The following is a 20,454-nucleotide window of genomic DNA, read 5'->3' on the forward strand; positions in this document are numbered from 1 at the left end:
ATACAGATTTCTTTAAAACAATGAAGAGTAGAGAGGTAAGAGGGGAATGCATTTCAGAAATTATCATAATGCTCGGTCATGTGAATATTGCCTTATTTTCCAAACCTAAAAAATTATTTCTAAAACAATTACTGAGAGAGAACTAGTGAGTTTCAAAAACTCCAACTGAAAATAATCCATAGACCTTGAACTTGAAATTAACCAAGACCTAAAAATGATCAATAACATGAAAAAACAAAAAACAAAAAACCCGACACTACCAGTAATCAGAGAAAGTTACAATGAGTCATTTTTTTACCTAAAAAAATGGAAAATTATTTTTAAAACCCACTATTGACAAAGATGTGCTAAAATGAGTACCCTTATACATGACCAGAAGGCAAGGACCAGGTCTATCTTATTCACCAGGATATAAATCCCCAGCACCTAACTTAATGCCTGGTACATGGTAAGCACTCAATACATACCTGATAAATGAATGAAAATGTTATTCTTTAAAAAATATTAGTCATTAGTCTTGTCCTAAAACAACTCTAATATTTCAAAACTCCCCTCAACTCCCAGATTCTGTGCTAATAATCATAATTCATTCTTTGCACCTACTTGGAAAACTTTAAAGTTATCTCCTAGGCCACGCTTTACTTCTGCAAAGAAGTAAAACGCTCAAAACCAAACCTGTTTTCAGTTAACCTACATTCACTACCATTAGGAGGCAGCATGATATGGGGTACCTGGGTCGCTCAGTCGGTTGAGCAACCAACTCTTAATTTCGGCTCAGGTCATGATCCCAGGGCTGGGTGGGGATTGAGCCCCATGTCAGGGGCTCCATCTGGGGCTCCGCACTGAGCATGGAGCCTGCTTAAGATTCTTTCTTTCTTTCTCTCTCTCTCCTCCCCTTGCTCTTTTCCCCTGCTTTGAAATTTAAAAAAAAAAAGGGGGGGGGCAGCATGATATAGTGGGGAAAATTGGGGCTTTGGGAAAAGTATGGGCAATGGAGTTTAAAAGATGAGTCTGAATTTTAGCAGTTACTTGCTAGGGGATTTTGAGTGCACTAATTAACTTCTCTGAGTTCAAGTTTCTCCATATTTTGCACACATACCAGCTCCTCCTCCTCCGGCTTCAACTTCCTCTCCCGCCCCCAGCCCACTATGCTCCAGACACCCAAGTCTTTCTGTTGCTACAGCATGCCAAGTTCACGCCTTTTGGTCTATGCGCTCGCTATTCCCTCTGCTTCTAACATTCCTCAATCTAACCTTCACATAGATAGCTCATTCTATTCAGATGACAGCTAAATGTCACCTCCTCAGATATACCCTCCCTGACCACCCAATCAGTCATCCTATTTTAATTCTCTATATAACAGCTATTACTATCCTATAATATATGTTTGTTTATTTCTGCCTCTTTCCACTACAACGTAACCTCAAGGAGAGCAGGATACTTCTTTGTCCTGTGTCACTAGTGCCTAGAATAATAGTGCCTGGAACACAGCAGGCACTCAAATGTTTACTAAAAGAATGACAAGTACCTAAACACTGAGCTTTGCCTTCAAATGAGATGCCAATTAAAAGTGAACTCCCTCTACCCTTCCACTTACCAAATGATGTGTTAAGTGCTGTTCAGCATTCCTGAGCTTAAATTACTTCCTCCACTCCTCCCACTACCCTGTGAGACTAAAGCACCTCTTCCAAGCCCCAGATCCTTATAAGCCAACTACCCTACCCAACTCTTCACTTGGATGTCACAAAGAAACCCCAAATTCAAAATGGGTGCCAAGTTTCTCACTGACAAGGGGAGCTACAAATATAGGAAGGGACTAGAAATGAACTAGAAAGACTAGAACGAACTCTGTGGTGTTGGGACTAAAATGCCAAGTGTCAGTTTGAACACATGGTGTTATGCATCCATCTATATACAGAAAAAGAAATATATTTACTTTATGCTATGTATGCATATGTGTGTTTCCTAGCTCTGTCTGCTAAACTCCAGTAGCAATCAGCCTAGCACCTATATCTTGGTTAAGGAAATGTCCCTCTGGCTAAACATCTGTCCTTGGGGGCTACCTAGATGCCAACTGGTTTCTGGGTGCCTCCCGGGCACTCTTGCCCAAATCCTATGGACAGTGCAGAGATGGTTCCATGCAAGGGGGCAAGAGGGTACATCTGTTGGTGGAAAGACAGGTGGCGGTGGCAGCAGTGATGAGAGGGGGTACAAGGGTAGGTCAGCCAAGGGAGAGAAGAGAAAAGGACAAGAAAAAAGAAAGCCAAAGAAGATGGCAGGAGGAGGAATGGATTGGGAAATGGTGTCTAGTTCCTGGATCTCCATCAATTTTTGCCTGGGAGAAGGTACGTCTCTGTGCACTTTGTTTTTCTTCATACTGTCTGGGCATTCTTGGGACACTGCCAGCACCAGCAGCCACCATCCCAGTCATTCAGACCAAAGGCAGAGGGGATATCTGCTAAATAGGGGCCCACACTCGAAAGGAGGGTATAAGAACCTAAAGAGGGGAGGCAGCCCAGGTGGCCCTTGCAGAGAACTGGCTGCCTGTACCACAGGCCAAAGGTTTGGCAAGAGCTAAGACAGTGCCCAAGGAAGGGGCTTGAGCCCCAGCTCAGCATGCAGCTCAGGGTGCTCAGTCTATAAAAGTGTCAACATCATGAAAGACCAAGACAAACTGAAGAACTATTTCAGGTTAAAGGAGACCAAAGAGACAAGTCAACTAACTGCAATGCATGATTCTGGACTGGATCTTGGAATGGAAAAAAAAAATTGCAATAATGACATTAAGATAATTGGCAAATTAGAATTTGGACTGTGGATTAGATAATAATATTGTATCAAAGTTAAGTTTCATTATTGTTATAATTTTACTGAGATTATATATAAGAAACATCCTTCATTTTAGGGGATAGACTAAAGTATTTGGGGGTAGGGGACACAATGTCTCTCATGCATTCTCAAACAGTTCAGAAAATATTATGTGTATATATATACACACGTTTGTGTGGGAGGGAGAAAGAGAATGATAAATGGGACAAAATGTTCACAACTGATAAATCTGGCTAAAGGGTACTCAGGAGTTCCTTGTACTATTCTTACATGTTTGAAATTACACTGAAAACACCATGAAACCTCAAAATGTCCCAAATCAGTCTTTTCCTCCACATTTGTTCATCTTCCAGCATTCCCCACATCGACAAACTATACCACAATCCATCTAGTTGCCTAAGCCAGAAACCTAGGAGTCATCATTAATGCCTCCTTCTCCTTCAACTCCCAAATAAAATCCATCCCCTTCTCACAGTCTCAACTCACATCTCTTGGGCCCAGGCAATCAGTGCTTCTCATGTGAATTACTTCATTCACTCCTAATTGTCTTCACACATCTACTCTTGTCCCTACTCTTGTCAAAGCATTCTCCACCCATTGCTTATAGGCAATAAGCAAATTTGATCATGTCGCACACGCCACCACGAATTCTAGGGTTTTCAATGATTTCCAACTTCTTTAAGGATTAAAATCCTCCCTCTGACCTTAGAAGGAAGATCCCTGTCTCCACCCACCACCTTGTATTATGCATCCCTGCTAGCCACATTCAGTTCCCAACAATCACACTTTCTTACACTTCAGAGCCTTTGCCTTTGCATATTCTGGTCACTATTTAGAATGCTCTTTCTCCCTATTCTTTACCCTTTCAGATTCTTGGGGGCCAGTGACCCACACAGTTTGGCACAAATTCCCCCCGGTTAAGGGAAGGGTGTAGCATTTATTCTGCCTTCCCTGTACCTCAGTGTAATGTACTTTCACTTTCTAGACTCTTCAATTCTACAAAAGAATATGTTTGTAGTTTGTAAAATATAGGTGAAAGCTTTTAAGTATAGACAAGCACTAGTAAGCAAAAAGTTTGTTAAACATAGAATTCAAATATGTTAAATAAAGGTAAGTGGATTGTATCATGTATGTTTAAAAAGAAAAAAAGAATGAAAAACCCCAAAAGATATCAAATATTCATGAGGTATCTAGACACTAAATATTCATGATATACTAAACATATACGTAAAGCCCTAAATATTCATGCTATATTGAATATGCATGAGACAAACGAACAAGAGACGATGAACACTAAATATACATGAATACTTAATATCCATGAGTCCTTAATATGGCCACCTACTGGTAACACCCATTCCGGCCTGCTTGTCCTCTGACCAAGTAACACAGAGTCCAAGGCTATTCATCAGGCTTATTGGTAACCCACGGCTGTGCCTGGCATGCTTGTTCCCTGTGTCTGTCTGATAGAGCAAGTGTGTATCACTGGCCTATGTGTCACTGTGGGCCTCCTTGTTGAAACTTCAACTCTGGTCCTGTGACCATACCATCATCATTAGGGAAGGCTAATGTAGCAGAAAGAGATGGACATATAAACCCTGTATATTGCAGGATTCAGAGTAGGGTTCTTTCTCCCTGCTTGCACTCTATCTAAAATGTGTTAACTTACCTGATCTCTTTCTCCTTGCTTCTCATTGTAAATTGATTTAACAAACCATAGGATTTAACCATTTTAATTAGGTCTGTGAGCTCTTCTTTTCTGTGACCTCTGGAGTAGTTTGCCTGGTAATTTACTTGGAGGCTATCATTTATGAAGGTAATTTCCCACAAAGGGTAACCATATACTAAAAGTTTCTTTTTCTTTTTATTTATTTATTTATTAATTTTTAAGTAATCTTCATGCCCCACACAGATCACAATGTGGAGCTGGAATTCACGACCCTGAGTTCAAGAGTCAGACGTTTAACCGACTGAGCCACTCAGGCGCCCCAAGAGAAGTTTCTATTTAAAAGACCTTTCTCACTAATAAATGAAATCATGATAGAAAAAGAGACAACTAGACATTAAGCACCTCCTGGTAAAAATACACACCACCTGTAAAGTATGCCAAAAAATAAACTTGAATCTACAGAATTCTTTAGATCTAACTGCCAATTTATGGAAACCTATTAAACAATACCATGGAGATCCAGACTTGGGAAATTAAAAAAAAATTTTTTTGAATGTTTATTTTTGAGAGAGAGAGAGAGAGCATGCGTGTGCGCGAGCGCAAACACGGGGAAGGGGCAGAAAGGAAGACACACAATTGGAAGCAGGCTCCAGGCCTGAGCCATTAGCACAGAGCCTGACACAGGGCTTGAACTCACGAGCTGGAGGATTATGACCTGAGCCAAAGTCAGACGCTTAACCAACTGAGACACCCAGGCGCCCCCAGAATTGGGAAATTTTAAAGGGCAAACACTCTGGTTCCTCCAGTAAATAAATGGAAGCAAGACAAAATGACACAGAGGAAGAGCCCATATATTAAAAAAATTTCAAAAAAAAAAAACCTTAAAGAGACATACCAACCAATTGCAAAATATGACCCTTATTTGGATATAGATTGGAACAAATGAAGTGCAAAACAAAAAAATAAAGACGATTTATGAGACAATCAGAGAAATCTTAATACTAAGGATACGGAGTGGTATAACAGACAGTGCTGTGATGATGCCAGTACCATGGTTATATTTAAAAAGAGTATTCCTGACTAGAGATACACACTAATATATTTATAGATGAAATGATACAATGTCTGGGATTTGCTTCAAATAATCAGTGTGGCCAGAAAAATCAATGTAAATGATAATCAAGATTGGCTATGAGTTGATGATCATGGAGGTTGGGTGAAAAGTACATGGCAGTTTACTGTTACTGGACATATTTGATATTTTCTGAAATCAAACGGCTTTATTTCAAGAGAAAGAAAAAAAAGAAGTGTACACAACTTTCAATGATTAAGAAAGAGCTCTGAGTAGTGTGATATATGGACGTGGATGGATGTGAGGCCTGGAACTACTACAGCCATTTGCTACCATGAGAGAAGACAGCTGGAGAATGAAACTCACACATAAAGAAGGGCATAGCTAGGGGAATCACAAAGAAATGGAAATGGGACCTGATCAAATCAGATCAAAAGTCCAACTTATCTCAGAATTTTTTTGGTTATATGAGCCAACAAGTCCTCTGTATTGTAAGCCGATTTGAGATGGATTTTCTGTTACCACAAGTGAAGATACTCTCATTAACTTTCAACCTACTATGGTCACAGTTTTGCTTCTACATTGCCCTCAACATGTCCTCAGCCAAGTCATCAAAAACTTCATCGGTGTTGGGGCGCCTGGGTGGCTCAGTCGGTTAAGCATCCGACTTCAGCTCAGGTCATGATCTTGCAGTCCGTGAGTTCGAGCCCCGCGTCAGGCTCTGTGATGACAGCTCAGAGCCTGGAGCCCGTTTCAGATTCTGTGTCTCCCTCTCTCTCTGACCCTCCCCCATTCATGCTCTGTCTCTCCCTGTCTCAAAAATAAACAAACATTAAAAAAAAAAAAATTTTTTTTTAAATAAAAAAAAAAAACTTCATCGGTGTTAACTCAATGGAATTTTATAAGACTTCTTGCTTAATCTGTCTCAGCACAACCTTACACCTCCCTCATCTTCAGTGTTCTCTTCCCTATGCTTGAGATTCCATACTTCCCTGCCTTGTTTTCCTCTTCTCTGGTTACTCTGCGTCTGGCTCCTTTGCTGGCTCTCCTGTGTTAGGTCCCCTTGTCTCTCCTCTGTACTTTCCTTCAAAGTGACTGGCAGTTACTCTTTTTATAACCATGTATGTGTCTCATCCCAAAGATCTTCTAAATTCCACATATGAATTTTTAAGGCCTAATGCACACACCACCATTTTAGATATTCCTCAAACTCCATGCTGTTCTTTGCACATACACACAACCTGGCTCTCTTCCATTATTCCCTTTCTCAGTAAACAGAAGCAATCGTAACACTCCCCACAATCTCATCTTTGTTCCCACATGCCCAATCACCAAGTCTTATCTTTTACATTCACCCACTTCTTTCCATATCCACTGCTGCAATCCAAATTCAAGTTGTCATCATCTCTCACGTGGACTATGACTTCCTACTTATTTCCCCTTTGCAAATCTTAGTCTCTTTTCAATACATTTTCTACTGTTTTTAAGAGATCTTTTTTTTAATGTGGTAAAATACACATAACATAAAATTTATCATTTTAATCATTTTAAGTGTACTTTAAGAGATCTTTTAAAAAGCAGACTTCTGATGATGGCACCTAGCTTTAAATAAATGGCAGTGACTCTGGGTCCAGATGGGAAGGAGACTTTTCACTAGAACTACCCTGAAATACCTTTTGAGTTTTCAATCTGTGCCTCTCTCATCTGTTCAAAAAATATTTTGGGGTCAAAAAGTAAATTTTCAAGATATCATCACAATCTTTAGTATGTATTTTTTAAAAATGGAGGTGGCTGGAAAAAAAGACAAATTTCTGCTATGTCAAAATCTGTTACATTACAAAGTTCTACAAAACTATGAATTAGAGAAAAATTAACAAGGTCAGCAACCCCTTTATTTGAATGTCATCAAAAAAGAGAAGGGAAAACAAGAAGACAGCTGAAAAAGAGAATCTGGAGAGCAGTAGAAAATGCCAGCAGAAAAAAATGAAACCATCTACATTTGACCCTCGAACAACCCAGGGGGTTAAGGGTACCAACTCGACCCCCCGCCCCCGCCATGTAGTCAAAAATCTGCATATCACTTTTGACTCCCCAAAAAACTAATTACTAAGAGCCTACCGTCAACTAGAAGCCACACCAGTAATATAAACAGTTAATAACACATTTTACATGTTGTATTATATACTGTATTCTCATAATACCTAACTTTTCTTAATTTTTTTTCAGTATTTCTAGACTATGCAGTTCATCTACAAGTTTTTTCAAACTGTCACAAATCTCCAAAAAGTTTTCCAATATGTTTATTGAGAATAATCTATATATACATGGATCCATGCAGCTCAAGGGTCAACTGTATTTTGAAACTTACCGTGCGTGGTTGAGGACAAACGTCTTTTAAAATATTTCAAATGTTTCATCAAATGTCTTTTATCCAAGAGCCTAAAGTACTCAGAATCTGCATGCAATTCCCATTTGAAAAGATTTTTGGGTGTTTTTTAATGTTTACTTTTTTTAAGTTTATTTGTTTATGTTGAAAGACAAAGAGACAGCAGGGGAAAGGCAGAGAGAGAGTGAGAGAGACAATTCCCATTTTAGAGACAAAAAATGGTGTGGGGGCACCTGGGTGGCTCAGGTCATGATCCCAGCTTGTGGGAAGGAGTCCCACACTGGGCTCCACACAAGAGGGTGAATGAAGCCTGCTTAAAATTCTCTTTCTCTCTCCCTCCTCCCCTCTGCCCCTCTCCCCTGCTTCCACTCTCTCTAAAATTTAAAAAAGAAAGAAAGAAAAAGAAAAAGAAAAAGAAAAAGAAAAAGAAAAAGAAAAAGAAAAAGAAAAAAAAGAAGGGGCACCTGGGTGGCTCAGTCAGTTAGGCGTCCAACTTCAGCTCAGGTCACATGAGTTTGAGCCCTGCATCAGGCTTGTTGCTGTCAGCACAGAGCCTGCTTCAGATCCTCTGTTCCCCTCTCTCTCTGCCCCTCTCCTGCTCACTCCCTCTTTCTTTCTCTCTCTCTCTCTCTCTCTCAAAAAGAAATAAACATTTTAAAAAAGAAAAAAGAAAAATGGTGTGAAGGAGAGAGCTGGGAATTGGTGAATATGGCACTTCCAAAACACCTTTTTAAGATCATACACACACACTCCCAGGAACCTATGTTTATGAAATATGGAGTGCAGAGATGAACACTTATTCCGGTTAACGGAAATTCCATCTCTTTGTCTTAAGAAAACAGAATACTCCACAAACATTACTAGGCATAATACCGCAGAGTACAGCTGTAAGGATTACAGGACGAGCTCAGTGGCCTCCCTACTGCTATATGCCCAGCCTCTAGTTTGTCTAGTTTGTAGTGAAAAATACTTTCAATAAAAATAATTCTTTGAAGTTACTATAAGAAATATAATCCTATTCCACACTGCTCACAGAATATGTAAAGGTAGCCTAAGTGTGAGACTGATAAATTCTAACACTTCTCAATTTTTTCTTCTAGTGAACTCAAAGCAGCATACACATGCTTATTACCATGACTATTCAGCAAGTAGGGAAACCAAGACAAAGAGTACTTCAGGAAAATGCCCCAGAAAAAAAAGGGAATAAGTGGTAGTATGAGAACTGCAAAGATACTACTGTACACGCCTTTAATCTAAAATGTTATGTTGATGAAGAATCAATGTTAAAGAAGGAAAGGAAAAACTGTGCAAGGCACAGGATGGAAAGTGATCAATGTCATAAATGAAAACAACTTTTATCTCAGCTAAAGCACCAAGCTTGTCACTACTAATAAATGTGTAACATTTAAGTATTATTATTTGTTGCCCATCGATGGATGAATAAAGAAGAAGTGGTATATATATATACAATGGAGTATTATTTGGCAATCAAAAAGAATGAAATCTTGCCATTTGCAACTACGTGGATGGAACTGGAGGGTATTATGCTAAGTGAAATTAGTCAGAGAAAGACAAATATCATATGACTTCACTCATATGAGGTCTTTAAGAGACAAAACAGATGAACATAAGGAAAGGGAAACAAAAATATACAAACAGGGAGGGGGACAAAGCATAAGAGACTCATAAATATGGAGAACAAACAGAGGGTTACTGGAGCGAATGTGGGAGGCGGGATGGGCTAAATGGGTAAGGGGCATTAAGGAATCTACTCCTGAAATCATTGTTGCACTATACGCTAATTTGGATGTAAATTTAAAAAAATAAAATTAAAAATAAAGTATTATTATTTGTAATGTACCAATGGAAAAGGTCCATAAACTAGTATACATGGAAAACTAGATTCACCAGGGTTTAGGGAGGGGGAGGAGACTCTGAAATGACAGACCAATACTAAATATATTTTATATTTCTGTACTAATTTATCAAATACCAGGTTTGTTTAAGATTAAATAAGCTTTAAAAAATTTTTTTACATTTATTTATTTTTGAGAGACAAAGACAGAGCACAGTGGGGGAGGGGCAGAGAGAGAATGAGACACAGAATGCGAAACAGGCTCCAGGCTCTGAGCTGTCAGCACAGAGTCCAACATAGGGCTCAAACCCACAAACCACGAGATCATGACCTGAGCCGAAGTCGGATGCTTCAGGGACTGAGCCACCAAGGTGCCCCAGGTTAAATAAACTTTCAATTCTGCAAAACAAATTTAACACTTATATTTGAAAGGTTTTCATGCATTCATGCCTTCACTTCCAATACTATACAATTGTAATGAACTACTGGAGTTCCTGGGTGGCTTGGTCAGTTAAGCATCTGACTTTGGCTCAGGTCATGATCTGGTGGTTCATGGGTTCGAGCCCCGCATCGTGCTCTGTGTTGACAGCTCAGAGCCTGGAGCCTGCTTCGCATTCTGTGTCTCCCTCTCTCTCTGCCTCTCCCCTGCTTGCACTCAATCTCTCTCTCTCTCTCTCTCAAAAATAAATAAACATTAAAAAAATAAAATTGTGATGAACTACAGAAAGCATATATAACATAGAGGTTAAAATACAAATTTTAGTATCATAAAGGTTTAGACTATAATTCTGGTTCCACCACTTACAAGTTGATCAAAGGCAAGTTATTTAAGCCCTCTAAACCTGTTTGCTCATTAACAAAAAGGGCAAACTATCCAATTTCCTAAATTCTTATGTTCCATTTGAATACTTCTGAAATCAGGTTGTCTTACAATTAATTTGGACTTTAATGTACAAAAACCCTTTTTAAATTGCATATATATCTTAAAATTGTTATGGCAATTGTTCTCAAGCTGGGGTCATTTGGCCTCCCAGGAGACATTGAGAAAGTCTGGAGACATTTTTGGTTGTCACAACTGGAAATGACGGTGGAGAGTACTACTGTCAACTAGGCCAAGGATGCTGCTAAAATCCTACAATGCATAGGATGGCCCTCCACAAAAAAGAATTACCCATCCCCTAGTTCTGTGGTTGGGAAACCTTGCTTTAGAGTTATAGAAGAAATAAAATGGTTTCCACTTAATAGGGTCATTCTCAGAATTAAAAGAAATAATAAATATAAAATGTTCAAAATTGTACTTAGCACAAAGTATGTGTTTAACAAATTAGTCATAGCACTTTTTCAATCCAATATGCTTAGAATAATTTATCTACAAAATAAATACCAAATTCCTTACCCTGGCTCTTCAAACAATTCTGTTCCAATCTACCTTTCAAGCTGGATCTCCTACTACACTTCATTACATAAACCTCCCCAATCCTACTGGTCTATGTTGGTTTCAGAACTCCATGCCTGCACAAACTATCTCCGCATCTACAATGCCTACTTCCCATTCAGTCTGACTCACCTCAGGATCAAGTCTAACTACCACCTCCACTTCAGAGGTCTTCCTTCACAGATCACTGATGCTGGTGGTACCCTTTCCCCCTCCCTTACCTCTCCCTCCCTCTGAATGTCACCATTCCAGTTACATGGCCCTTATATATTTCCTGAACTCTACTACAGTCACAACCTGTATCACATCTCCCTTATCAGAACGGCATGCATGGTTTAAAAACCTATAGGCACGCCTGGCTGGCTCAGTCAGTAGAGCATGTGACTCTTGATCTTGGGCCTGTGAGTTCAAGCCCCACACTGGGTGTAGAGATTACTTAAAAAAATAAAATCTTTAGGGGTGCCTGGGGGGCTCAGTCGGCTAAGTGTCCGACGCGATCTCAGCTCAGGTCTTGATCTCAGGGTCATGAGTTCAAGTCCCGCATTGGGCTCCACACTGGGCATGAAGCGTACTTAACAAAAAGAAAAAAGAAATAAGAAATAAAAATAAAATAAAATCTTTAAAAAAATAAAAACAAAATAAAAACCTATAGCATTTGACACTGTTAATGAGACCACCCCCTTGAAATTTTTCCTTCCAGGGCCTCAGTATTATTATACTTTCTTAATTCTCTTTCTAACTCTGATTGCTTTAATTCTGCCTCCTTTTCTTCAGCACCCCCTCTCAAAGTAAAGTGTTCACTACCCTACATTCCATCACCCTCACATCTACTACAATTTCAGTTACATTTTATGCACAGAAGACCCTGAAATTATTATTTCTATCCTCAACTTACCAATCATACTCCATATCTACATTATTAGCTACCTACTTTATTGGATTTCTCAGATAAGATATTTGGGCAACACGGGGCTGCCTGGGTGACTCAGTCTGTCCAGACTCTTGATTTCAGCTCAGGTCATGATCTCATGGTTCGTGGGATCAAGCCCCAAGTTGGGCTCTGCACTGACAGCCTGGAACCTGCTTGAGATTCTCTGTCTCCATCTCTCTCTGTGTCCCTCCCCAGCTCTATAAACTGAATGGCTCTGGATGAGTTCCCTAAACCTTGAGCTTCATTCTCCTCATCAGTAAAATTGGAATGATTAATAGTTTCCATCTCTTAAAAGCTGTTATGAGAATTAAAATTATGTAATACATGCAAAGTGCCTGATACACAGCAAGTACTTAATAAATATTAGCAGCTTTATCATTTCCACTCTACTATAAGCTTTCTTGATATCTTGCCTTAACTCCTGCAATAACTTTCCTAACTGGCCTCTCTGCTATTAGTCTTTCTTAACCACAATGCCACCCATTGTCATCACAACCTACACATGTATATAAATTAGAGCTTACATAGGATTTTGACAGCAAAATGTGTTTGGATAAATGATTTTATACTACTAAACTAAACAGTATGAAAAGGAGAATGATTTTTTTTAAAAAGAGAGAATAAGGGGCACCTGGGTGGCTCAGCTGGTTAAGTGTCCAACTTCAGCTCAGGTCATGACCTCGCGGTTCCTGAGTTCAAGCCCATCATCGGATCTGTGCTGACAGCTCAGAGCCTAGAGCCTGCTTCAGATTCTGTGTCTCCCTCTCTCTCTGCCCCTCCCCTGCTTGTGCGCTCTCTCTCTCTCGCTCTCTCTCTCTCTCAAAAACAAATAAACATTTAAAAAAATTTTTTTAAAAAGGGAGAATGATAGTTGATAAAGTTGAAATGATATATTAACACTAGGAAGTGGGCCTTAAATTCCATGTTAAGAATTTCAAATTCAAGAATTTCATAAAGAGGTTTTGTACCCATCATTTTCCCTAAAAGATTTAGAGGAGCAGAACATTTAAAGCAAACTCAGCAATACCATTGCTTAAATGGGTTAAGCTGTTCAAATACAGCAGAGACAGTACAGCTTAACTTGCCCTTTTGGAATTTGCTTCAAGTAATGAGCATCTGTTTATTAAAATTCATCTAAACAAACTTATTCTTCATTTGATCAAAACTGTATCTGTGTTATTCTACAAAATAAGCTATTAAGATTTGGGCTCTTTGGACTATTTTCAATGTAATGAGAAGAATATAATTCAAAGCTTCAGAAATAAGACTTCAAATGAAGTAAAACCTCCAACTGCTTTCTAGGTATTACAATACTAGTAATTTATTTTGTATGGTTCAATAACTTCATTCTATGTCCATCATTGATTTCTAGCTATCATTTTAAATGACTTTTCCAACACATATGATTCTAAAATTGACTACTTTTTAATACATCAAAAGTTAGAAAGTTTCTCATAGAAAAAAAAAACTAAATTAATAACTGAAGATTCTTATATCATCGTTAAAGAAGCAATTTGGTAAATCACAACTTCAAGTCGGGCTAATATTTTTGAAAGATTAACTGAATACCCTTAGGTAATACTTTTGAAATACGTTGTCTGTTAACATTTGCCACTTAAATGTTTGCAGAAAATGAAGAAAAAAAATTACATAAAAAAAATGAAGTGACTTTTCTTCTGTTCACTCCATATAAATGTATACTTTGAAAGTCTGTTGATTAAAGAATAAACAAAATGTACAAACATAACATTCTCAATAACGTATTAAGTTCTGTTACTAAGTTACCCTCTTAAGGTCTTTTAACTTTGGTTCTCATTCCATTTTGAGTATGATCTTTTTATCCATTCCAACTGTTGCCAAGGCAAATGTAACCAAGTACCAATAATATTCATCTAAGCCTTCGGAGAGTATGTTAAGATCTGCCCACTCTTTAAAGAAAATAAAAAAATAAATAAATAAGACTTCTAACATGTACTATGTGCACATTTTTCACACTCTGCACAGTGGTATGAAGAGCAAAGACTTCAGAGTCAGAAAGACCTGAGCTGGCATGCAAAATCCACCACCTGCCAGATGTTTAATCTCAAACAAATTAAAAGCTCTGAACCTGTTCCCTCATCTGTAAAATGAGAACAGTATCTACCTCGAGGGTTGCTGTAGGAGTAAATGAAGCAATGTACTTAAAGTACTAGGCATACAGCAGGTATACCCTGCCCCCACCAATGCCATGCCCTTGGGAGTCAGTCAAATGAAAACGTATCTCCACCCTTACTAAAAGTGTGATCATAGGAAAGTTGTTTAACCTCCTTGTGCACTGGCATCCTCATTTTTTAAAAATGGGGAACAAACTACCTACATCACAGACTTGCTGTGAATCCCTAATGTATAATTTCATGCAAAGCATCTAACAGAGTGCCTGGCACACAACAGATTCCATTGATATTAGATTCCTTTCACTTCCTTTCTTTTTAAGTGTGTTCAATATGTGTTCCTCAAGCGGTCCAGAATCTGGCAAACTTGCCTGACATATATCCCGAAAGTAGGCCACTTTCTGGTTAGTAGCCTTTGTGAATCGAGGGCAACATTCTGACATCTGTACTATAAGCATCCTCTCAGTTTCAGAAGGAAAGAAAGTATCCGTGTTATTCCCCTACCTTCCATTTCATACACATTGCTTTTCCACATAGGTCGCCACGTAAATTTCCCTCTGTCTTTCCAAAATACTTAAACAGCTTTCATTTCTCCTCCAAATGGATATCAGCTTCAGCATGCTGCTTACGTTAAAACCAAAATACATCTATTATTCTCATTGCTGATATCAATGGTGCCAGAAAATAAAAATACACGGACACTTTGTGCTTCTTCCTTCCTATGTGTTACTCTACACATTTAGTTCCAAATAAATCTTTAAAATGTAAATTATTTCAAGATGAGTTTCAATTACACTTACTCCTGATGCCAGTTTTAAAACCTTAACATCTTTCTACTTCAATATCAAAATATGAGAATTTAAATAAAACAAAGTTGTCATAAACATAAAATCACGTTAAAGTTTCCTTCAAAATGAATTAAAATAATTTCCCAAACACTGAGATTCCTTTGCTAGTTAACTAAAATGTGCAGCTCTGAAAACATCCAGCTATGCATGATGTTTAAGAAGAATGAACGAGAGCATTAACCCCCATATTTTCACAGCCTTCAGAGTGGAAATAAGTCATTCTCCTCCCGCAAAAAATTAAAAAAAAAAAAAAAAAAAAAAAAAACCAAACAGATTTATTTAACATCTGGAGAAATATCTGCAAAAACTGAGAAACTTTTCAACCAATATTTTACACATCCAAACTTTATTTAAACTAGGGCAGAGAAACCTTACAAAATGATTCCTGAAGTTATCAGAGGAAATTTCCTTACACGAGCATCTTCCTATGAAAAGCTCTCTGATTTTTTCAGGGCTCTACAACATGGGCTCCTGAAGCAACAGCTAAGGAATTACAACAGGAGGCCCTTTTCCTGTTATTTTGCAAAGACTGGGTAACGGAGAGAATGTTTAATTGCTACCCCACTGTACAATCTGTGTCAACAGCACATGCCCTCAAAGAAACTCTACTATTAAAAAAAAAAAAAAATCCCATAGTAGGGAGTGTTTGTTTCTCTTAATTTATGAAACCAAGATACCGTTGGTAAAAGGAATATATCTCACTGATAATAGGAAATGAAAATAGCATCCCACAATCAGCAAGCTGAATATTGGTTTTAAATAACTGGTTTAATAGAGCCTGGAATGTGTAGGGAAGGATGATACAGGCTTTAAGAATGACAACAAAAATCAACACTGCACTTCGACACAGGCCACCTTACATTCTAGGAAGCCTGAACAGCAGCCATCATTACAAATGTCAAAATCAATATAGTACTATGTGCCGTCCACGTCCTTCAATAATCAAAGAAACCAGCTCAGATTTCTTGGTGGTGTAATCACAATTATGACCGAGAGGAAAATGTACGCAGCACGACGAGGCAAATAACCACAAAACCGCCCCAAGTAAAAACAAGACAAAACAGCTTACTGGACACAACAAAACACCTCTGCTACCCAATAAAAGAAATCTGGGTAAAATCCCGCCTGACCATTCAGGAGCACCTGGCTGAAGACCAAACCTGCCTAATTTCTCCTTTCTTTCTTGTCTTCCCAGTCCCCCATCATCTCCCTGAACCTGTGCGAGAACACACGCACCGAGGGGGCATCCGATGATCGGAAACCAAAAAAAAAAAAAAAAAAAAAAGAAAGAAAAAAAAAAACCGGGATGTGTACATCCTAAGGAGAAAGACGGAAGGGAAGACGCCACTTACCTGTCCCAAAGGCTTTGGCCACCAGCCAGGCCAGATTGCAGGCGATTTTGGCCCTGGAGAAATCATAGTGGTCAAAGGGCTTGATGGCTGGAACAATGAACGTCTTTCTCATCTCCCTGGGGTCTGCAGCATCCCCCATCTTTCACGGCGGCTCGTCGGCAGGTCCGGGCTCTAACCTTCACATGGTGTGGCCGCGCCGCCGCGGGGGTCGGGAGCGGACGAGGGAAGGGCTCAAACCATCGGGGCCGGGGCGAGGCCCGCCCGGGCGGCGACGAGGGAGGAGAAGCTCAGCTGTCCGCGCCGCGAGCCTGCCGCCTCCCGCGGGAGCCGCCGCCGCTCCTCCCGGGCATAGGAATGTGACGGCGCAGCGTCCGTCCGTCGGTCCGTCCGCCCGCCCCGCGCCGGCGCCCCGCCGAGCCACCCGCCCCGCGAGCGCGCGTGTGAGCGAGGCCGCCTCCCCTTTGTCTCCGTTTAGTCACACGGGCTGGGGGGGAGGGGGGAGGCTGGAAGGGCCCGGAATTTTAAGGAGGGGGGGGGAGGCTTTAACAATCACGTTGTGGAAAATGTCCCCGCCATCGCCGTGCCCGCACGCCCCCGCCTCCCCCTTCCCTTCCCGCGGAGCGCGGAGACCCCCTCAGGCCCCGGCGGGCGGAGGGACGAGCCGGGCGCGCGGGACGGGGTGGGCGTCCCCCCCGCAGCGCAGCCCGGTCGGGGGCCGCCGGAGACCGAGCGGAGGAAAACGTCAAAATCACTGCGGCTCCCAGGCCGCCGGCGGCGCGGCCCCTCCTCTGCGCTCCCCTCCCGTCGCCGTCTCCTCCTTCTCCGGCCGCCGTCTCTGCCGCCGCCGCCTCCCGGGCCTTCCTCCCTGCGGACGGCGAAGGCGGCGGCCCGCGAGAAGCCGTGAATCCCGGGCTCTCAGTCCTGCCTTATCAGCTATGCCCCCTCGTATTTTTTTCCCCCCTTCTGCCGCCCGGCTCGGTCGCTCCCCGTCAGCCGCCGCCGCCGCCGCCGCTGCGGTTTTCCGGCTGCCGCACTGGATGGAGCGAGCAGAAGCGGGCACTGAGCATGCGCGCCAGCGCCGCTCCGGCCTGCGCCCCCGCCCCGCTTCCCTCCGGCCGCCGAGATCCCGGCCGCGCGCCAGCCCGGCGCTCTGAGCATGCCCAGCCTCGCTCCCGCCCGCGCCCCGGCTTCGGTGCGGCTGTTTTTTAATCATCGCTTAGGAGCGCTCGCCTGAGTGGACATCCTCCTCGTCCCTGGCGTTTGGCTGCTGCGGCTGCTGCTTACACCGCTGAAAGAGGAAAGGGAAGGAAGGGAGGGGAGGGAAAGGCCTAGCAATAGCTCTCGTACTTTAGCGACCCAGTGGTGAGGCAAAGGGCGCTGACATTCGTTAAAATGCTTGTTATGGGTCACACAGCCTGCTGCGAAGCTGAGGTGCATGAAGCCCGTTTGGAGCTCGAGGTGACCCTACAGGGTTAGGTGTCCTCGCTGGTTGACCACGAAATTATAGAGATGAATGGCGTTGACTGCGTTGATGCAGTCACACACGGACGGGGCTTCGCCAGGATTGAGAACCTGCGAGGCGCCACACCTGTGTTAATTTCATTACATCAGTCTATTCTTCTTGACTCGATGCTCTCCGTTTAAGCGTTCTCTCTAGGTGAGGGAGCGCGTCTGCCAATGCCTCTCTGTTTCCTCCAAATAAAGCATGAATTCTTTCACACAGCAAACTGCCACCCACCGTGACCTGGCATCGACAAACCTGTATGGCTTCATTTTGTCAGAGCTGCTCTCCATTTTCCCAGAAGGGCACGTGTTCTCAGGTCTCCGTGTCCTCGGTGTGGTCCCTCTGTCCACCTGGCTTACTCCTACTTGACAAGCCTCTTCACAGTGATCACTTCCTCCAAGAAGCCTTCCCGGACAGCTCCTGACACATCCCAGTCAGAGCTGTCACATAGGTTCCCCTACTGTTCCCAGAGCACCCTGCTCTCATGGGCTGTCTTTCCTACTGGTGACAGGGTTTTTCGCCAGCACCAGTACATTGCTCAGCCCCCATAGTAGTTGCTCAATTAACATTTAGGGACTAAGGATGGATGTCTTTGCAGTTAACGCTTAAGGTGATGTGACTCACTAATGCCTCCTCATTTTGCATTTAAAACATTATCTAATTTTAATTACTGAAAAATCCTGCGTTCTTCATTTTTCAGGTGAGAAAACCAAAGCTCAGAAAAATTTAAAAATTAGCCAATAACGCACAACTAGTAAACTGGCAGATCCAAGATTTGAACCCAGGACTGTCCTTCTGCAAAGCCCGTGTTTTAACTACTAGGGCCTCCCTGACATTACCTGCCCTTAAGATAGAAACAAGACATATAAAGTATGAGGGGAAGGGCGTTGGACCCCACAATCCAAAAGGGTAGCTCCACCAGCAAGCAGGCCCTTTTGATCCCATTTAATCCCTGCAATTACCCCACCCTAAACCTACTAGAGCACTACCGATAAGTCCTGCTAATAATGTGGGCTAGGAAATGAATGTAAGAAGGAGAATGCACCATAAGGTGGTTGATGTCATTTTGTAATAAGTTAATGAATGTTAAAAACATATTCCTCATAGGCAAGGCCTTTTGCTAGGTCCCATAGGGGATAAGAAAATTAACGTGTGAGTACTAGTTTACAAAGCACATTCCCATTAACTACCTTAATTTTCATATCCATTCTGTGAAATAGGAATTATTATTATCTTGCAATTCTAGATGCAGGAATGAGGGTCATAGAGGTTAAGATTTCATGGCTGATTCATATCTGGGTCTGCCTTCCCAAACAAGCACCAGTCTTCTGGCTCCACTCCTTGGGCACCTTTCCCGGTTCCTGTTCTCTCCCTAGATTATGAAGGCTGACATGTACATAGATAAATATAATACAATGTAAAAGAGCTAAGTGCTATAAGAGTTATAAAGTGCAGAGAGAACATCTAGCTGAGGGATCAAGAAGGTTTTTTTCAAGACTTCTGTTAAATCCAATGTACTCAAATTCACCTTCAACTGAATTCTAGAGCAACAAATCAAATTAAGAGAAACCTATAGCCTGGACATGTTGAAGAGAGATACTGAAACATTTTGCCAGTCATAATAATCTGCAAGTCAATACAAGATTCTCAAGGCCAGAAACCATGCCTAACTGACTTTATGTTGCATATGTGACCTAGCACAGTGCTTTGTTCACAATGGGTGCTGGGTAAATGCTTGTCAAATTTTATTGAAAACCATTTCAACCTAAATAAACATGATGAGGTAGAGAAGGAAACAAAGACAGTTGCTCTGACTTGTCCTTTGATTCAGTGGTGATACATTTAGTAGCAATGGCATTACCATGACCCCAGTTGGGGAGGAGTGTGTTTAGGAATGGGGGGGGGGGGGGGAGGGCAGCCTACACAAAGAGCAGCTTTTACTTTCAGGGAGGCTGTGAAACTTGGGGTCATCGTAGGAGGCTATTATTAACAGAGAAACACCCTGAGTACAAAGAAGAAGGATTCATTTTCAGGGAGACAGACACTCTAATAGGGTGTTCTTTGTGACACCTGCAGAATGATCTCTTTTAAAAATTGGAAATCTCTGCAGAATACCACTGTCAAAATCGAGTGCTCTCCACTACCTTCTTAAGATACCTGACTTCACTAAAAACAAAAACAAACCCAATGATTCTTTGGGCCAGCATGTCCAACTGCACAGCTATTTATTTTTTTTTATCTCCAGGAATTGACTCTTTATCCATTAGGCAACAGTTACACTATTCCTACATATATATTTCTCCTTCTATTTCCTTTCTCCTGGAAAAATCTATGATGTGAGCCAGACTTTCTTCTTTGTGGCCATCCTCCGTTTCTCTGGCTTCGGACAGATTTCATAAATGTATTCATTCATTCATTAGCTA

General features: G+C 41.3%; 1 protein-coding gene across 8 annotated transcripts in view; it reads right to left on the minus strand.

Annotated features, from left to right (window-relative positions):
- CAMSAP2 (calmodulin regulated spectrin associated protein family member 2) overlaps positions 1-16,921 on the minus strand; it is a 112,138-nt gene extending 95,217 nt beyond the window's left edge. For all 8 annotated transcript variants that reach the window (XM_019430971.2, XM_019430965.2, XM_019430956.2 and 5 more), the window contains exon 1: positions 16,528-16,921. In XM_019430971.2, the coding sequence (XP_019286516.1) occupies positions 16,528-16,593 (66 nt within the window). In that variant the 5' untranslated portion in view covers positions 16,594-16,921. The remainder of the gene's footprint in view (positions 1-16,527) is intronic.
- Positions 16,922-20,454: the final 3,533 nt, after the last annotated feature.

Source organism: Panthera pardus, unplaced genomic scaffold, assembly GCF_024362965.1.
Source record: "Panthera pardus isolate Hobbes unplaced genomic scaffold, ASM2436296v1 HiC_scaffold_21, whole genome shotgun sequence".
Lineage (NCBI taxonomy): Eukaryota > Metazoa > Chordata > Mammalia > Carnivora > Felidae > Panthera > Panthera pardus.